The sequence below is a fragment of the Lynx canadensis genome, chromosome C2, assembly GCF_007474595.2.
Source record: "Lynx canadensis isolate LIC74 chromosome C2, mLynCan4.pri.v2, whole genome shotgun sequence".
NCBI lineage: Eukaryota > Metazoa > Chordata > Mammalia > Carnivora > Felidae > Lynx > Lynx canadensis.
In genome coordinates this window covers 80,959,874-80,980,029 of record NC_044311.2, presented here as the reverse complement: position 1 = coordinate 80,980,029, position 20,156 = coordinate 80,959,874, and the positions used below count along the sequence as shown (strand labels likewise).

Below are 20,156 nucleotides of genomic sequence, written 5' to 3'. Positions count from 1 at the left end.
GTTTCCACATACAACCAGGCATCTGCATCCCTTCCCAACACTGCTGAGGTCATTGTCATGGGAAAATCACTAAATAGACATTAGGAGTATCTGTAGGTTAGTTCCTATTCCAAAGCAAACTCATTCTGATTTCAATCAAATAAAGTATTAAATCTGTGAGTATCTCATGTACCAAATGAGGGTATTTTCCTGGTCTTTCCTACCTCATAGATTGGTGAAAATAAGAAAATAATAATAATTTTCTCTGAGATGAGAAACATCAATATTTGAATCTCCGTAATGTCTCTTTCCTCTTCCTCAATGATAAAAATAAAGCCAAAGGACAGACAGACACACACACATGCATACACACATGTACACACACACGAACACACACACCATCAACACCACTTCTTGATGCATTTTTATTTATTTTGTAAATTTTATTGCATGCCCTGGCAAACATGGGTGTGCCTCTGGCTCACCAAAATCCCATTACACAAAATACCAAAAGACAAGCAACAGAAGCTTAAAAAAAAAAAAAGTATCACATCTATAAGAAAGAAACTTTCAAAAACATTAATAAAGCATATAAAACATTTGACATTTAATTTTTGTACAATTATAAAAATAATAAAAAAAACACAACCTTTAACATTTAACATCCCACATACTGTACTTTAGGAGAATGTCAAGAAAACAAGAGGTCAGTGGAATTAATGAAGAAAGTTCTATTCTCCTTTTCTGTTTCTAATCACCTCCAAACAAAAACCTTTCTACTCCTCAGCTAACTGCGTTGAGCTGAGGCCACCAGAACTCCATTAAGCCCACTCCCACTTGTCTGTCCCTAATACTCTTTCACCCCTTATCCTAGCTACTCATACACTCAAAGAGTGCAAGTTGCCACCAGGACATGAGGCCAGTAGTTGTGCTTAGCCTTGGCTAGTGCCAAACACATGATACAGTACAGGGATTTCTGAGTCCTTAGTGCTACCTGAACAGTGCTGAAATAGCTCAGAAGAAGTCCTAGGTTTGTTCAAACACTCAGGACAGTAGAGGAAGCTATTTCCCTCCTCGCATTGCCAATGCACAGCTTTTATTCTTCCCCTTAATAGGTTTTCAAATCCACATATTTATTCCACAAAGTAACAGTGCCCACAACCACTTAAGCACAATAAAACTTTGAAATCAAGGACTCACTCTCTTTTAACATACAAAATAAAAATAATAATAAAAAACAACTTTCCCATCCCCCTATCTTACAGTTATGGCATTTATTTTCTTATTTGACATTGTCATCTTACTAAGTGGTGTTTCCATGAAAATATAAAAACAATAATAATAATAATAAAAAAATTTTGAACTGTGGTTCTGGAAAACCCACTATCCCAAGAAGAAAACAAAAATTGAAACACAAAGTAGGCAATATCACACACAAAACATATATACACATTTCAGGTGAAACTCACACATTATATTTTTGAGCCAGGTTAGCCCTTTTGCACTTTAAAACAGAAATGGAAGCTTATGTGCAACCAAAGCCCTTTACTAGAATGCACAGAAGGATTTTAGAGCTCATTAGCATATGTACAAAATATTTGTTTTAGAGTTTGGAAAAAAAAAGTATCTTTCTGAAAGATCTATAGGAGTATCATCATTTACAGGTTTTCTCAAAGTCTGAAGACAATTCTATGTTTAAGTGGTTCAAGCAACGCCTCCCTTGGAAGGCTGATCCCCTCATCTGTGGGGACATTTTTATGTCTATGACAGTCCAGAAGAGAGATGGACGGGAAATTGGATTCTCACAGTTATTTTCCAACAAACTCAAACTCTTATTGATCAAAAATGAAAAGTTATATAGTGATGCAACTGATGCCACAGGAAAGCTGATCTCATGATCTTATATTTTCCAAATCACTACTGTTTTCATCCTTGGAGAGAGAAAGATAAACAAGCTTCTACTTGCAGAGTTTTACATCATTGGAGGATTTCCAAAAGAAACTTTTACCAAATAATATTATCTGTGTTTCAAAAGGTCTTCTAAGAATTTCAGTTCACAGCTCACTGACTGCTTACCGTTTAGAGGAGATTCAGTATTTCTGTATGATTCCTGTTTTTTCTGGATATTCTTAATAAACCTTATGACTTCAGTGTAAGAACTAGATAGAGGGCATTCATTCTAATCAAATCAAACTTAATTTGAACAGTGGTAGCAAATGTCTAATTGACTTAGTCAACCAAGTACTGAAACTTAGTTTTCAGGCTTCTGTAATTGCCACAAATGTTTTCCCAATAAATATTAAGAGATAAGGCATCTGGTATTAAATGTAAGTGGATTGCTGATATACCCAGATATATATACCAGATGTGTTTGACCCGGTTGCCACACACCTTTTAAGAATTATTAGGCATTACCTACATTCCCCATTCCCAACCAAAAGCAAGAGAGGCTATTTCCCTTCTTCCAGTGCCACACTCCTGTGACAGTGTGAACGTGGATTTTTTTTCTTGTGATTGGACTAAAAATAACCCCAAAGTGAACGAGCGTCACTAACAGCAGTGCCAGTAACATAAAGTACGCCAACATACAGAACTGTGGATATATGTATACAGTCTCTCCCATATGATTAGCAATGGTAAATACAACTGGATGCATCCAAAGGTTTGATGTGCCAACTGTTTAATATCAAAATAAGTGAAGGGACATTTTTGTCACTCACATGTGCCGTCAAGCTCCAGATACCTATTACCATACATGATACCCCTTGAAATAAAGGGTATAGATAAACCATCCAAACAAGTAAATTAAAAAAAAAAAAAAGTTGATAAGTGCAACTCAATTTCCTTTCCTTTAAATTACATTTAAACAAAACTCAATGTCCCCCACCCAAAAATACATACTGTATATTTATATATTTATATATATAGTCTTAGACTATAAGGGTGAAAATGCTTTATAAAAGTCAATGAGAAATCTTTGCAGCTTAAGGAGACACCCACTGCTCTTTTGCTCACTTCCACCTAGCCATGGTAACTTCAGTCCTGCAAGCAATAGATTTGGAGGCTTAAAGCCAGAATCAGAATCAGATGCCAGGTTGGACATTAAATCAAAGGTAGCCTCTTACTTCTTCTTCCCTTAAGAAACCAGACTGAGAAGAGGAAGGAGAAGACCTAGGGAGAACGCTCTGAAGGTCAAGCACTAGTGCTTTGTAGGGAGGCAGACAGATGGGGACAGGATGGTAAGAGTTCACACGGTGGTGCTCACTCCCCCTCTTCCTTGATGCGCTGTTGCTTGTTGCGACGAGCATCCATGTCAAAGTTGAAGTCATTCCACTCATCGCGGGGCGGGAAGGAGATGGTCTGGCGCAGGGTGAAGCGCACAGCGTCAATAACGCGCTCGCCCCGGGTCTCACTGGAGCCCACGCTGACTGTGGAGGCACCACTTGGGGTCCTCAGGAGGTGGGGAGGGGAGGAGAAGTCGTGGAGCTGTCGGTGGTCCAGGATGCCCTTCCAGATGGCATGTCTGAATTGCTCAGGGATTTTTAGACTTGCCAAATCCTGTGCAATAAGAAAGGGGAGCAAACAGATTTAGGACAAAGGGACAGACTGACGATTTAGTCCACATCATTTTATCATTCCCCAGTGTTCTGATTTAACTGTCCGGAATTGATTGATCTCCAAATTGGAAAATAAAATTAATTCTCTGATAACCCTTGCCATTATATGTAAGCAAAAGGCACAGCCTTGAGGTGCCATTTCTGCTTGTGGATAACACCCCACTTGCTCTCTAATGGTCTGTTTTTTCACTGGTAAAGTAGGGATAGTTAGATCAGAGGGCAAAAGTCCTAAACCAAAAACATGAGATAAAGGTACCTTCCAACTCTTAAATCTACCTGGCTCTAGTCACTAGAAGAAAGATATCAATGGAACATCACCACTGCTCAAATGAGTAGATGAGGAAAAAAAAAAAAGTTTATTAATAGGTAATGAACACTCTCTGTATACCAGGCACTGAACTAATTATTTTATATACATGATCTCATTTAATGCTCAGATTAGTGGTAGATACTATTGCACCCGCTTTATAGATTGAAAAGCTGAAGTTCAGAGAGGTTGACAAGTCTAAAGTTACACAACTAAGTAAATGAAATGGGGACTCAGAACAGCCTCTGAGCCTAAACTGCCCTAATGGCCAGAAGGTCTCTTGGTGTTTGGATAAACCAGGGTATCCAAATGCAAAGTATGTGTCCATCCTCTATTAATGGGGGTAGAAGGCATTACAAATATGCCCGAGCTTAACTATCTGTGGAGACATCTCTTACATTTTTATCTGCATTATCTCTTCATTAGCTTGTTTCAGTGATGGCTCACATTATTTTTGTTTGTTTGCTTGTTTTTTGTTTGTTTTTGTTTGTTTTTGTTTTTTTTTTTTTTGGTTTTTTTTTTGGTTTTTTTTTTGGAGCAGCATGGTGGGTAGAAAGAACACTGTGTTTGGAGTAAGAAGACCTTGACAGAGGTTCTTATTCTGTCACTGAATGACTCTAGACCTTCATCAAGTCACTTTTTCCCTACTGGCCTCAGTTTCTTCATTGATAAAATGGGATCAAATTCCTTTTTACATCAGCACCCATTGTGGGCTCTTGTGTGAATATGGATGTGAAGGTACTAGACCAATTATAAATGACACTATCTAAATCTTAACCATTGGCATTATTACCATATAAATTATTATTAACCCAGTCCGGCATCTTAGAAGGGATACTTATGAAAACTGCCAAATGTAACCATATCGTTTTTCCAGGAAGGGATGCCAAATGACTCAGACAGGTATTGAGAGACAAGCTGCAAAAGAAGTTTCTATTTCCAGTAATGAGATAGAAGAAGCTGAGGTGAGGATGCAGAAATGAGATAGCTTCCCAATTACTTCCCAGTTTGGACGTTTGCAGTATGGGCACTCCGATTTCCCATTCTGGCAGAAGAATACACCATAAAGAAGGCAACCCACATGGAGATGAGTAAGTGTAACTCTTTATGCTTCTGGAGCTCTCAATAAGTCTCTAATGCTGTAAACTGGCCTCCCTCAATCTCCATGATTCTCTGGATAGATTTTAACTTATGATAGATGAGGAAATTGTTGTCCAGAGACCGGCACAAGACCTAGCCAACACCAACAGAGATGGACTTCTGGAGAACATCTGCAGATCCTAATAGCCAAGGGAGTACCTTGACACACTCCCCAGTGGGGACAGGGAGCAAGTGGATGGCATAACTTCAAAAAAAATAGGGAAGGGACCGATTCTCTGTTCTATCATATAGGACTATCAAAGACAGGGCAACTCTCTTCTCCTCAACGGATGGACATCATTGTAAAGTTACCCCAAACCTGTCAAAACTTACTACTAAAGCATTCTCTATAGTTTTCACTTATAATTTATTCCATCAGGGAGTAGCAGCCAGGGTGATGTGTGGGGTGGAGAGGGGTGGGCACAGAGGCAGTGCAGTATGTACTTGTCATCACAAGGGCTGGGGCATTCTCATGCTGCAGGGGCATCTCTAGCATCGGTGCTCAAGGAGGGGAAAGAAGAGATCTCAACTACACAAACAGCAGCAGAGGCAGAGAATATTTCTTCCACTAGTCCAAAAGGCCCTCTGGAAGCTGGAAGAGAGGATAGTAAACCCCAAAGAGAACAGCATGAAGAGAAGCCTGGAAGGAAAATCAGATTGCCATAAGCCAGAACAATACAAGCTCCCAAGAATACAAGCCATTCATGAAGTGGTATAGGAAGCACACACACACACACACACACACACACACACACACAGTCCCCTTCCATCCAGCTTGCTGCAAAAGACAAAGAATATCAAAGCCAGAGGGAGTGATTTTGAACCCAGTTTGATAAACTGAGGCTCAGAGAGGCAAAGTGATAACCCAAAGTGTCATTATTACTAAAAAGCATGGAAGGGACTTGAACCATGACCAGTGAATTTTCTCAATGATCAGGGATGGCTTGGCCCTATTCTAATATAATTGAATATGAGGGAACATATGGTTCTAATTGAGAGGAATGGCTGAATCCTCCTTAAGGTCCTACTTTAAGGAAAGGCAGAAGAAGCCAGTTAACAGAGTTAAAGACCAGAAGCTTCCACCTTAGGACTCTATTCCTAGTTCTGTCATCAACTCATCATGCAAATGATTATAATGTTGTCTCTCCATGATTTAAAGTGAGGATAATATCACCTGATTCCTGATAGCTTCCCTGGGGTCTCATACTGATTAATGAGCACATCTAAAAAATTCTCTAAATTCTTTCGAGATTATAAATATCTTGGAGGTGGGAATTGGGTTTCCTCTTTCCCACTCTGAATACAGTATGTGTGCTATAGAGAATTACTGGCTGATCTGACAAGCAGAGGAAGACTGATCACCAAACTTCTCATGTATGTAGGCTAAGGCCTGGGAATCTTTCTAATATGGTAATGGTTTCCACCAAATTTGGGGACTGAGGGTATGATAACAAATTTTAAAACCAGGGGGAACTGAATTACAAGGTGGATGTCACCAGGGGGAGGGAATGAAGAAATAAAACTCAAGAGAAAAGTCTAACAGTTACTTACATCCATGGAGTAATGCTCAATCTGATAGATGGTGGTCAGCCCCTGGGTCGTGAAATAGTCCAGACATGATGAACAGCCCAACCTCGCTAAGAAACTGCAGAGGGAGGAGGGAAGAGGAAGGAGGAAACAGAAACAGAAAGTTCACCCCAACTGCATTGGCGAGATAAAGGAAAACCCAACATTATCGCTCTCGGATGCCCTACAGGAAAGACTAGGGGCAGGTGAAACATACGGAGGCCTTGGATTTGAGGTTTGGGGATGGTTAGTGACTTGAACTTTAGGTCTATAGAAATTAAAATCAACTCTGAAGATTCCTGCAGAGCAATGATTTTCAAAAGGTGATTGGTGGAATTCTCAGGGGTTCTACATAGATAAGTGCCTTATGAGCCATTGCAGGGGGGTGAAAGGAAGGAGCCCAGTGGTCAGGTTCCCAGCGCTCTTGCCTCCTGCCTCTTCACGTCCAAAAGAGCACCTCTACTCGAATTGCTTTGTCTCCGGGGTTTCTGAGAGTGGTTCACGCGGCTAAGAAAAAAATGGAGGCTACTCTACTAAGAATGCTTTCTGATTTATGTCCTACTCAGAATACAGACCCCTCCTTCCTGGCGCTGGTCTCAGATTGGTGATGCCACCATCACAGAGCCACAGGTTGGGTGGCACAAGCCACACGCCTTGCCGTCTCTCTGACACTGTTTAGGACTGCCGCATCAGTCACATGGGGATCAGTACCCATTGTTCCAACAACCAAACGAAAGGGTCATTCTGCACGTGAAGCAGGGGCAGATGATGTGCACTAGGCGTGGATGTGGCACCCACTCTCACTTCTGTGGGAAGAGATCTTTCAGGCTTCACACATTTCCCTCTTCTGGCTGTCTGAACCCCCTTGTCTAAGGTGTGCCTGCTTTGTGTATGGCAGTGTAACAGCGGCCATTGGCTTCTTGAAAGTCCCTGTCGTCTCTGTAACCATTAAAGCTTCTTTACGGACATCCCACTCCGACATAACGAGGCCATGGTGGCTGAGAGCTAGGAGTCCTGGAGAACGGGAAAGGGAGCGAGATAGCAAGTTTACGGCCCTTCTTGGGTCCCCAGCCCTGAGCACCAGTTTGACGGCCACAACTGACCATGTGAAACTGTGAGGGAGGAGGAAGAGGGTAAGTGAAGATGAGGGGAAACAGGCATGAAAAATGATTTGCCTATAAACTCACATTTTCACTTCGTCCCCTATGGATTATAGTGATTTTCCTCGATTAAACACTGCTGACCACTCCACAGATCAGAGATAACAGTGCTGAACACCCATCGTAGGAAGGGCTGCTTTCTTTTTTTCCCAACTGCGTACTGAACTCTGAGAGCGTCCGCCCTCCACCACCCCGAGTTGCTGAGGACAGGCCCCCGGGGGCACATGCCATGGACTCACCTGACAAGGCTGCAATCTGTGGGGTACGGAGGTGGGGGAGTGCAGTGGGAGGTGGATGGCATGGAGAGTGGGGGAGGGAGGGCCTGGGTGGGGCTGAGTCCATTCATGTCTCCAGCCATTGGCATGTGGGTGCCCATCATAGGAACTGAACAGAAGCAGGAGGAACAGAGAGGGTTACTGCCGTCATCAGTACCAGCTTCCCAGGGGTCCATCTTGTCTGGTTTAATGTTACCAAGGGCCTAATCCACCAGCCTTCCTTTTCAGTCTTCTCTCTCACTGCACCCCTTAAGCACCCTATATCTCATCCAACAGAAGACAACGTTCACCAAACTCCAAACTAATTACACATTTCTCGAACCCTGCATGTGCTCCTAGGACAATCTCCCCCCACTTCTTTCTAATGCTCTGTTCAACTGCACACTACTCCTGAGGTTAATATATTCCTCTTTGCATTTGCCTTCATGGCTTATATTTCTGTCTCCCTTGTTAGGCTAACTCCTTAGGCCTGGCACAGATCACGTGCTCGGTAAACTGAGGTGAGGTGAACAAATAAACAGATCTGTGAATGAGAATGACCTCTGGAATAACTGTTTGGGAACAGGAGGACTTATTGCAATATTTGGGAACCATAGGCCTATTAAGCAAGAATGAAATGAAAGGTTCCAGCTCTTTCTTATGGTCCATTTCTGGATTGTATTCAGGGACACCAGCAACACTGATTGGTTTTTTACTAAACTACAAACTGGAAACATCTACCTATAGAGAAGAAGCGCTTAATACAGATCATATCTATGAAGCAAATTTTGTCTTCAGGTCAAAAAAACAGAGGAACATTGCTACTAAAAGATTAATGCGATTTGCTTTTATTTTCGTGAATAGCAATATGCTCCCAAAGGAAAGGCCTCTGTCACCAACTAGCCCCCTAAAGAGCACAGGCTTATTTTATCATATCACTTTCCCTTCTGACTTTGCCGGTGCTATCAAAGAAAATTGTGAAGTATAAAGAAAAAGTAGGCAAACCGTAAATTACACAAATGTGAAGGAACAAATGGACTCTAAGATGTCACAAGAGAGAAAATAAAGGAAAAAAAAAAAAAAATGACACTTTTTCCTTTTGCTGTCAGAGTAGCAGACCTGTCAGGGGGTGAGGTTTGGAGCCTTAGGATGAATTTATCACTAGTGAGACAGCAGTTTGGCTCTAAAGTCTTTGTTACCAAACCAAGCAACCTTACCACATACATCTGTATCTCATTTAAATCTGAATCTTTGCCAGCGGACCACAGAGAGTCACAACCCTAGCTTCCCTTAACTTTAAGAAAACAAAACCAAAACAAAACCTCTAATCTCTTCAAGGTAATACTGAAGTGCAGGTTTAAAGGCTTGATCAGAATAATGAAGGATTTCAAAGGACAAGATTGAGGCATTATTTTATGAGGGGCACTGTAGGATACATGTATAGTGTTTAGACTTCTGTGTCCTTATAATACATCCTTCTGCATTTCTAGCATCCGTTTGATTTTCTCTAGTTTGGATATGCACTTTGCTAGATTTAGTTCTAGTGGATAATTCTATTTACAGCAAAGCTATATAGCAATCACCATTCATTTGGAGGCCCAATTTTCACATTGCCTCTCACAGTTATACTTAGTCGATGTGAGTAATCTGTGCGTGAATAAGTAAAAGGGAGACTCCTTTCTCTATGTCAGTTCCTTAATGACTGTATATGGGATGGCGTAGACAAGATGAGAAGGCTAAGATCACAGGGACACACAATCATAAGATGTTAAAAGTGAAGAGTGATACTTTTATGAGTGGAAACGGAGTATTAGAGCAGAGAGGTTACTTGTCCATAGTTGCATGGCTAGTCCTGCCATAGCATCCAGAGGACAGTCTATTTCTCTAGACTTTAAGTCTACCACACCATGCTACTTCCCACATGTTGGATATATTTCCTTTTCACTATCTCAAAGGATATAGGAGGTGGGTCCCCCAACCAGGTTGATGGGAAATGCATGGTTGTTTTCACAGAGATCCTTTTCTCTACTGAAGGAACAGCCTCCTCTATCTCTACCAATGTGCTTTGCCATGAACCATACACTTCAAAAGCGACGAAAAGCTCACCATGAGGAACTCAAGCCATTAGGCTGTGATCTGTCTGTTCCACTGTGCCTTTCCTCAGCTTAAAAAGCAAGCCTCTCCCCACACCCCAGAGTGGAGTCCTCCCCTACACTAGCCCTGTGGACCCATAAGGCGCAGCTAAACGGAGATGCTCTTACTGTTGGCTCCCATGCCATCAGGAATGGTGGTAGGAGTGAGGGCGTTGCGCTGCTGAGGGTTGATAAGCTGGCTCACAGAAGGCAGCTTGTTCATGCTGTTCATTTTGTTGAGAGGTGGAGAGCTGTTACCATATGAAGACTGAGTCTGCATCGAGGTCCTGGGAACACAAACATGGCAATGATGGTGAGGGGGTCATACTGAACAGGGCGGACTGGTCAGATCCCACAGGTCTCAGATCGAAACGTGGCCTTGAACTACAATTTGTAAAAATATTCCTCCAGGACCTATGACAAGAAATTATTTGTTTCTGTCTGAGAACTTTTTTTTTTTTTTGTAAACTAGGGAGGGATTGCAAGGTTATCATCAAGTCATATTTCTCCTGAATTTAGAGTATGAAGTTGCATATCTTCCTAAAGAGTCTCTCTTGTGAGAGGGGAAACAATTGCATCTTCTTTTTACCTCTATTATTTTTTTGTCTCCATCTCTTTCCCCTCTCTGGCCCTTCAACTCAAACAAGTTTGAAAATCAATAAGGGAAAAGAAGTCAGTGAAGACCCAAAGGCTTAAGAAAGACATGAAGATGCCAGTTTCAAATTGCAGCTGAGGCCTGTTGTGTGTAGCTTCCTAGGCCAGTTGGGATATACAGAAAATGACTATGAGCACTATCAAATCGGGAATTTGGCAGCACAGCCTGCTGTCATGCAGAGGCCACAACATGGAAACGTGCTTCCTCTGCTTAGGTGTTCGAGGGCCTTTGAGAAAACCCATGGGGATGCCAGCCACCTTTCTACACAGGAGAAGCCCGGAGCCCAAACAACTCTTCTGTTGATTTTTGACAAGTCTCCTGGGAGACAAAGACCAACAAAAAAATTCCACTTAGCATAACTTCAATTTGGAAATTTACTCGGATTGGCTTGTCATTCTATGCATCATATCACATATGATATTCCCTACCAACTGTCACGTCTCACTCTCTGATTACAGAACTAGTGATATCTACGATCATCGGAGCAGGATATAGCATCAGAAAAACAAAGTTTAAGACTTCCTCTAGCATATACTAGAATCTATAGGTCCCCGTGTGGGCCACTAAATATCTTTGCTTTTGTTTTATCACAAAAAAAACTCTATACATTAAATACATACACACTTGTTCAAATTGGATGTTAGAGGTAGAAAAATAGTAAGAAACAGTCCCATCTGTGAGAAGCTCATACAGTAGTGGATACATGGGGATAACAATCCAACCTACCTTATAAGGCTGTGGTGGGAACTGGAAAAGATAAGATGAGGAAGAACTTTATGGGCTATATGCCATTTACAGTGAGTAATTATGACCACAGAACGAAGATTGGGCTTAAGCATGTTTCGAAACTATGGTGGGAAAACTCCCCTTTTACAATTTTCAGACAAAGTGCGTTATTTTTTCCTATTTGTCTCCTTCCTGCAGTCATATTTATTATAGTAGATAAGAGAGTGAAAAAACAGTTTCTCTAACATTTTATTTTGTATATATGTGTATATAAAACACTCTATGTTTTATATATATATACATATATATAAAACTCTATATTATATAAATTATATATATGTATTATATATAGAGAGAAACTTTCTGTGTATGTGTGTGCATGTGTGTATATATATATATATATATATTTGTATGTGTGTGCATGTATATATATATATATATTTGTATGTGTGTGCATGTATATATATATTTATATGTGTGTGCATGTATACACATATATATATTTGTATGTGTGTGCATATACATATATATATATTTGCATAAATAAGTATGGCAATTGGTGTACAATTAACAATTCAACTGTGTTCTATAATTACTGACTTTAAGGTAGGAGGGCATTGCTTTTGCTGTTTAGATCTTTTCAAGAACTCACAATTATAGGTCCATGTTGTATAAACAGGGGTTTATGTAATAAACCCTCCCAATTGCAAGACACTTCAGGTTACTAAGCTCTCCTTTATCCATTTTCTGAATGATTTCCACATCCCTCTGGAGGAGAACATGGTCTGGCAGGGCAGGGATGGGCAGAAATTATTATGCCTATTTTACATATGTGTAAATATAAGGTCTTAAGAATAAACGGGCACAAGTCACACATTACTAAATGATGAGTTGAGGGTCTCCTGGTTCCTAGTCCAGGAGTTTCTTTCTTTTATTCTGTGGTAACTTTCCAGAAACAAGACAGTATTATGCATTAGGTTACAGAATCAGGAAATGGGTTAAGTCGTAAAAGAAGTGGGAGAGACTGAGATATGGTAGGGGGCAAGGGATCTAGCAGTCAGTCCCCCCAACTATCATCAATCCAACTATCATCTATCCCTGTGTTGAAGCCTAGTGTTAAGAGTTAGCACATTGGATATACTTAGGAACACTTGTAAATCCATATCAAAGTACAGAGAAGCACAGGGAAAAGTGGCCAAGAGATGCTTTGCCAGGTGCTTTTTCCATTTTTTCCCACTCCAGGGGGAAAAACTCCCCCTGTTCAGACTCCAGGGGCAGGTTGATCTTCTGCAGCCTAAAGATACTTCTCTCTTTCTCCTCCATTTTCCCAAATCAGTCAAATGCAAAGCAAGAGCTTATGGAAGCATTGCTTGAACCATTAATATTCACCTTTAGGAAAATAAAAATATTTTTTAAAGCTTTGCATTTTTCCTGCGTGCTCTAGTATAATAAATTCCTTCTTCCAAATCCTACTACACTTCTCTCCTCTGTTTCTTTTTGAGCTCTGTATTTTTGACCATTTTATTAGGTCATTTATTATGAGCAGCCTAAACTATTTTAGGAAACTAGCTCAAAAACCATAGATGAACAAAGAAGGAACATGAAATTTGGAGTCAAACAAAACATCCAGGTTCATCTTCTAGATTTGACACAAATTAATTGATTTTGGATGTTATGCAAGGCTCTTGAGTCTTATTTTCTTTATCTGTAGAACAGGTATTATACTTACTCTAGAAGAGCTGCTATAAAGACTAACATGGAATAATATGGAAACAACCTAACAGTCTATCGATACACGAGTGGATAAAGATTCGGCATATATACGATCACATATTACTCATTCATAAAAAAGAATGAGATCTTGCCATTTGTGACAACATGAATGGACCTAGAGGGTATTATGTTGAGTGAAATAAGTCAGATAGGAAAAAAAAAATATTGTATGATTTTACCTATATGTGGAATCTAAAAGTAAAATAAATGAACAAACAAAACAAAAACATACTCATAAGTACAGAGAACAAACTGGTATTTGCCAGAGGGACCAAGGATTGGAGGAATGAGCTAAGTAGGTGAAGGGGATTAAAAGGTACAAACTTCCTGTTATAAGATAAATGTCACATGGATGCAAAGTACAGCATAAGGAACACAGTCAATAATACTGTAATAACTTTGTATAGTGACAGATGGTGACTACACTTAACGTGGTGAGCATTCTGTAGTGTATATAAATGTCAAATCACTGTGTTGTACACCTGAAACTAATATAATATGTTAACTATATTTCAATTAAAAAAAAATAATAGAGGGGGACCTGAGTGTCTCAGTTGGTTGAGCGTCTAGCTTGTGATTTCGGCTCAGGGCATGATCGAGCCCCGTGTGGGGCTCTTCCCTGAGGGTGGAGCCTGCTTAAGATTCTCTCTCTCTCTTTTCCTCTCCTCCTCTCCTTCACTCACATGCTCTCTCTCTTTATCAAATAATAATAATAATAATAGTTTTTTTTTAAGTTTTTTTATTTATTTGGAGAGAGAGCAAGCCCATGCATGCAAGAGGAGAGGAGAAGAGAGAGAGAGGGAGGGAAAGAATCCCAAGCAGTCTCCACACTGTCAGCGCAGAGCCTGACAGAGTGCTCAAGTCCATGAACGCTGAGTTCATGACCTGAGCCGCAATCAAGTGTCAGACCCTTCACCAACTGAGCCACCCAGGTGCCCCAGTAATACCAGATTTGTAAAAATAATTAAAAAAATAAAAAAGTAAAATCTATTATATTCTTTAAAAAGAAAACATTAAATTAGATTATATGAGAGCCCTGGACATTGTCCCGTAATTTGTAGATGCTCAAGCAACTTTGGTTCTTTTTACTCTTACCCTCAGTAGCAAATGTTTAATACTCTCGTGTTTTGTCAAGGGAGTGAGAGGTATCAGTTTAAGAATTAACAGGAGGAGGTGAAAACTATTCTTTCTTGAACAAGTCCAGGAATTAGGGTGAGTGGATAAATGGGGTAAGAGAGTGCAAAAAAGTCAGAAATTCTGATTGCCTCTCCTTTAATGTGGAAGAGAGGGTTAAAGCCACAGGGAGCAAGGTCAGGGCAGTCTGTTTATCATTAAGTTTTCAATGCCTGAAATACAGTGAAATACAAAGAGTATTCTGATAAGCTCTATGTGTTGTGGAAAAGGGAGCAAGACTGAATAAGTCTGTGACCAATTTAAAGGCCTTGAAGAACCACCTTACCCCCCACCCCCCTTACACATATAATGTCACAGTCATTGAGTGGAAAGTCCCAAGGATTATTGAGGAATCTGAAGAGAAGGAAAAAGTGTACAAGGACAATAAGGATCTGTGACGTGATGGGTTTCTTGCCCTCCTCCACCCTCCCAGTGCGTGCACACGCATGCGCGCACACACACACACACACACACACACCCAAAAAAGCGATAATGTAGCAATCCTCAGAAAAACAACCAGGAGTAAGCCTCAGGCTGTTTTCTCTAGATTTCTCTAGATTTTTGCAGGAATCCAACATAACAGAGATGTAGAAAGACATGTTTCATGTAATTCTAGTTTTGAGGAGAAATTCTGGAAAAGTCAAGTCCTAGGTCTTAACTTTAACAGCTCAGGCTTCTGTGTACATTGCTAAGAAAACAATTCAGTATCTCAGAGCTGTAAGTGACCTTAAATCATTTAGGATGAAAAACACAGGTTTCCTGATTACAAGCCTCATGCCTATATCCATGGCAAAGAGCCCAAATTCTTGAAAAGACAAATTCAAAGTCATCTCCATCTTGATGGAGATATATAGAATTCCGCCAAAGGATTCCTTTTTTTTTTTTTTTTTTGCCTTAAATCTTTCATTGTTGGTTAGAAAGCAACTCTCTGGTAGAATTTGGTGATACCTGAGGGTAAATCTAGTCCAGCAAACTGTTTCTGGAGTACAGAATTTGAGAGGGGAAAGAGATAATGAAGATAAAACAAAATACCCCCATCTCAGGAAGGTCAAAAAAAAGGGAAGCCACATGACATCAGAAAAGGAAGTGTTCTTCCTCAAAATTTTGCCCACGACTGCCCTGCCAGTAACCTTACCCTCCAGTTGGGTAATCTTGCTTCTAAAGACAAAAGGCGGCATTGATTCTCTAGATAGATCAACTGAAATTATACAATATTTTCCATTAGTTCAAGTATATACATTTATATAAGTCACTGTACATGCATTAAAAACTTGCATAAAAATGGGGTGAAAGAAAAAAAAAACTTGTGAAAGAAAAAGCAAATGCAAAAAAAAACTAAACATACTCATTAACCCTTTTAGGGATTTGTGAACCCCTTAAAAGGGGATTGGAAAGTTATTTGAAAAGACCTCAACAGCATAATGAGTGCATCAGATTTTACTAATATACTTTTGTCTTGAACATAATTTTTTCTTAAGTATTTTTTCAAGCTACTAGATTACTTATTTTTATTCAGAACAAGTGTTTTTGAAGCTTTTAAAAATAATTACTCAAAGATTAGAACATAGTGTAATTAAAACAAAATTGGACAACAGGTTCCACTAACAGAGTTCTGGATGATGATTTGCTAATGCCCATGCCACAGAAGCCGAATTATTTAATAGATTGGGATTTGGATTTGATTTAAGTTTGGCAATTTCATATATAGCTCGAGAGCTGTTCAGAGAGGTAGACAAATGATACTATAGTACCTGACTCCTTATGGTGAAATTAAACACCCACAGGGCTAAAATATATTTCAAGTTGAGGTAGGCATTGAAATTTATTTTTAGAACTGATGACCTTAATACAGAGCATAAGAACACCAAATACTGACAGAAGTGGAACAAAACCAAAGGGACTGTTTAATTACTCTTGTTCTTAAACTCACACATGGTACTTCAAGCATTGATGGGAAAATATTCTAGGATTAAGGAATTAAAAAAGCAAGAGAGACAGAAAGAAAAACTGCAAGATGAACCAAGATGCAAAAGTTTATTGAAAATTAAAATCACACATCCATAAAGCAACAGCCTCAATAACAAGAAATCATTGCTGTGATGACACAGAATAAAGGGCTGGTGATTTGGTGTGGGGAGAAGTGGGGGGAGAGTTTTCAAGTCTTTAAACTATTATTTTAAAATACATTTCTAAAATGGAAAGCAATAGATTCTCTAAACTCTTTGAGCCAAAAGAAAAATCATCTATTCTTTCTATCTTTAAGTTTCAGACCAGGAGTGCAGATTTTCACATTGTCTACCTGGACATCACTTAAATAAAATGTAAGTGTCCTGGACAAAGGAGTTGGAACAGTATCAGCAATATGGCTAGTTTCATGGTAGGACTGAGAGATAGGGGCTCCAATGAGCAAATTAGTCATAGATTTGGTGAGAGGCCTTTGAACCCCATTTCGGCCATTGAAATATGATCTTTAACTGCCTGGAATAATATTACTGAGGTGGTTTTACCCTCGTATTAAAATGACAAATTAGGTTTATCTGCCTTGGGGTCTTAACAATAGCTTGCGGGGTAGGGCCCCGGGGTTTCCATGAGCAAGGAAGATTATCATATCAGATGCCAACAAGGTGGCAGTGGTAGGATCTAACACAGTGTTACTGAACTTTCTATCTACATATTGAGGGGAGGACACTAATAATGCAAACTCTCTAAAAGAAGAAAAGAACATCCCCCCCCACATTGGCTACTTATAGTAATTATCATCTCTCTGCCCAGCAGTACACTTGACACTTTAGTGTGTTACTATTTGTAATATTATTGCATGACCAGCATTAAAAGGGCCTGACTGAAGCTCTCAGTCATCTAGAATTTTCTTATGCACAGACAATAACAACTTTTTTCTCCTTTTCTTAAAAAGACATCTTAAGTTTGAGACCTGCTCAAAAGCTTCTTTATGAGTTTTAGAAACACAACAGAAGGTAACAAAAGGGTTCCAATAAACATCTTAATGCCCCTCTTTCCAACCTGAGCCCCTCCCTTCTAAGAAAAACACAAAGCTCACAGACAAACACAGGGGTTCCTGACTGCCCAGTGCTAGATATAAGGATGCAGAATCTGTGGAAAATGTCCTTTCTTGTAAAGTTTTGAGTCCCTTCAAAAGATTTTCTCACTACTGGCTGTATGCCTTTGAGCAGTTGGGTCTCTGAGCCAAAGTGTCTTCAAGTTCTGCTTACGAGGGCTGGACACACACACACGTGCACGCGCGCGCACACACACACACATACATGGACACACAAGAAACACACGCTCAAAATACAGATATGGGGTGTGGGGGGGTGGTCTATGGGTACACTGATCGGTTTGGAGGGCTGGAATGTCTAAAGAAGACGTCAGACTGTTTCGGGGTTTCTCTCCGGGGCTCCACAAGCTCATTCCTGAAGCAGGCTGAAAGGAGACTGCAGAGAGGACCAGAGAAAAGAAGAGGTGAAGACTTAGGACTTCATATATTCACATCAACTGAATACAGAAATACCCTCCTACCTTCATGATCACAGTAAGACAGAATAGAATGACCTACAAAGCTATTTTTGCTCCTTCCTCATTATCCTCCTTTAAAATTTCTCAGAGATGCCTTCCTCTCAAGATTTTTGTGAAGAAATGAGATAAAGTAGTGGTAGTTAACTAGAATTATCAGAATCACCCATAGAACTTTAAAAAAGAAACAAACAAACAAACAAACAAACAAAACAAGATCCCTCAGAGACCAGGCTGGGGTCCAGGCATATATATTTTCAGCAAGTTCTTCAAGTGATTCAGTTGAGGACTAAGGTGTCAGGGTAGGTCAGGGTACTTAGTATAGTGCTTGGCACATTGGACTCGATGACTTGAAAAGGGAATGCAGAGACAAGAATTAACAATAATCTTTTATAAAATGTCATTGGCCCAATTATGATACCTCATTATTGTTCCTGTGTAGCCTAACTACGAAGCATGAAGAAATACGATCTTATCAGTATGGGGACTGCATCACATGTATTTGTAAAGAACTATTAATGAGCATTTTGTATGTGCCCAGATTGAGGTGGATAAATATCTTAATCCTTTCAGTCACAAACTTGGCCTCCAAATGCACATATCAAACTCATGAAAGCAACTTTTACATAATTAAGAAATCAATTATGCCACAAGGATGCCAGGAACAGATCCTTTTACTTTGCTCAAGATTGTGTAACCCTATGAACTGTTTGGGAATTATTTCCCAGATGGCTTTGAGTCACATTTGGTTATTCCTTACAAAGGAACAAAGCCATTTTTATTTGGTTAGGGCTGGAATTCAGTAAAACATCTCACCAGCAAGAATTGAGATCATCTTAAAGAATATGCCAGAATATGAATTAGTAGGGGCACAATTTACTCTCAGATAAAGAATTGTAACTGACTTCTTGTTTGGAGATTACATTTTGGGGCTTCTCTTGGAGCAAGGACTGGATGGGACAACATGCAGAAATCGTCTTTTAGTTATGACAAGAGTATATATACGGACCACGAGGGTCCAAACTTTGAGATCTAGAACTGAGATTAGTGGTGCAATGAGATGTGAGAACTTAGAAAAGTGATTTAATCTATCTGAATTCAATTAGTCACAGGTTTTTCCTCATTACCAATTCATGGCTAATAAATCTCTGCCCTGAAAACTTTCTAACAGAGCTGTGATGTTCAAAAAGTAACCCTGTATAAACTGTAAAAGTTGTGCTGTTCCTTGACCTAGAAGGTTGAACCAAATGAAATTGTCAATATCCACCTGTTTTTGCCTCTATGAGATTGGCAATTGCAAACAAATACTCTGGACATATGAAGGATTTCTAAATCAAACTTAGAAATATGGTCTAAATCATACCTATCAACAAGCAGAGATTTGTGTATTCTCCTCTCTCCTATGTTGATAATGCTGAAAATATTGCTTGCTTCTCCCTCAGCTATGTAATCTGAGGAAAAAAATACCAATACTCTTAGAGAAAGCCATAGCCAAATGAGCTTAAAGAGGTAAGGCTTTGTACTGAAACCACAAGGATACATACCAACTGACTGATGCAGAGATATAGAAGTGGGCATAGATATTTATTTTAGTTTTATTATTATAACTTTCTTAACCAATGAAGCAGACAAAACACTGCAAAGAGCTGTGTCTTCCAGATCTGACTCTCATCTCACCTTGATTATAAACTGGTTATAAAATCACAGGCACAGTCATTGGGCCTCAGTTTCCCCAACTATGGTAGGATGAGATTAGAACCATGACCTTCCAGATCCCACTATGCTCCACTGTTCTCTGACCTGTATCACTGATAATCTACAATCATCAAGGGATCACCAAGGAGAAGGAAACACTCCTCAGGATGCCACGTTTGTATTACAATTAAAATAAATCCATACTGTAGAAACTCAAAAATAATTTTCCAGGAGAAAACAAGAGTAAGGCTAAGTATAATTTTAACAAAATGATGTTGACCTGAGATCATGGTGGAAGCCAAGACGGAGGATAAACTACAGGAGAAAAACGAAAAAGCAATACTATTGGTCCAAAGTGCGCACATCAAAAGATTGCTAAAAAAGGTCTCAAGTAGCTTCTGCAAAGTTGTCTTAAGAGTTAATGTCCCTTGGGGCACCTGGGTGGCTC

The 20,156-nt window shown here is 39.7% G+C and overlaps 1 protein-coding gene across 4 annotated transcripts in view; it reads right to left on the bottom strand.

The window, feature by feature from the left end:
- Nucleotides 1-394: 394 nt before the first annotated feature.
- Nucleotides 395-20,156, bottom strand: part of TP63 (tumor protein p63) — a 230,873-nt gene continuing 211,111 nt past the window's right edge. For 2 of the 4 annotated variants that reach the window (XM_032594732.1, XM_030330364.1), the window contains exon 11: nt 16,503-17,934. In XM_032594732.1, coding sequence (XP_032450623.1) covers nt 17,820-17,934 — 115 coding nt within the window. In that variant the 3' untranslated portion in view covers nt 16,503-17,819. Of the gene's footprint in view, nt 3,538-6,594; nt 6,689-8,008; nt 8,154-10,284; nt 10,443-16,502; nt 17,935-20,156 lie in introns of those variants that run through there. The other 2 variants (XM_030330361.2, XM_030330362.2) reach the window with 2 other exon arrangements.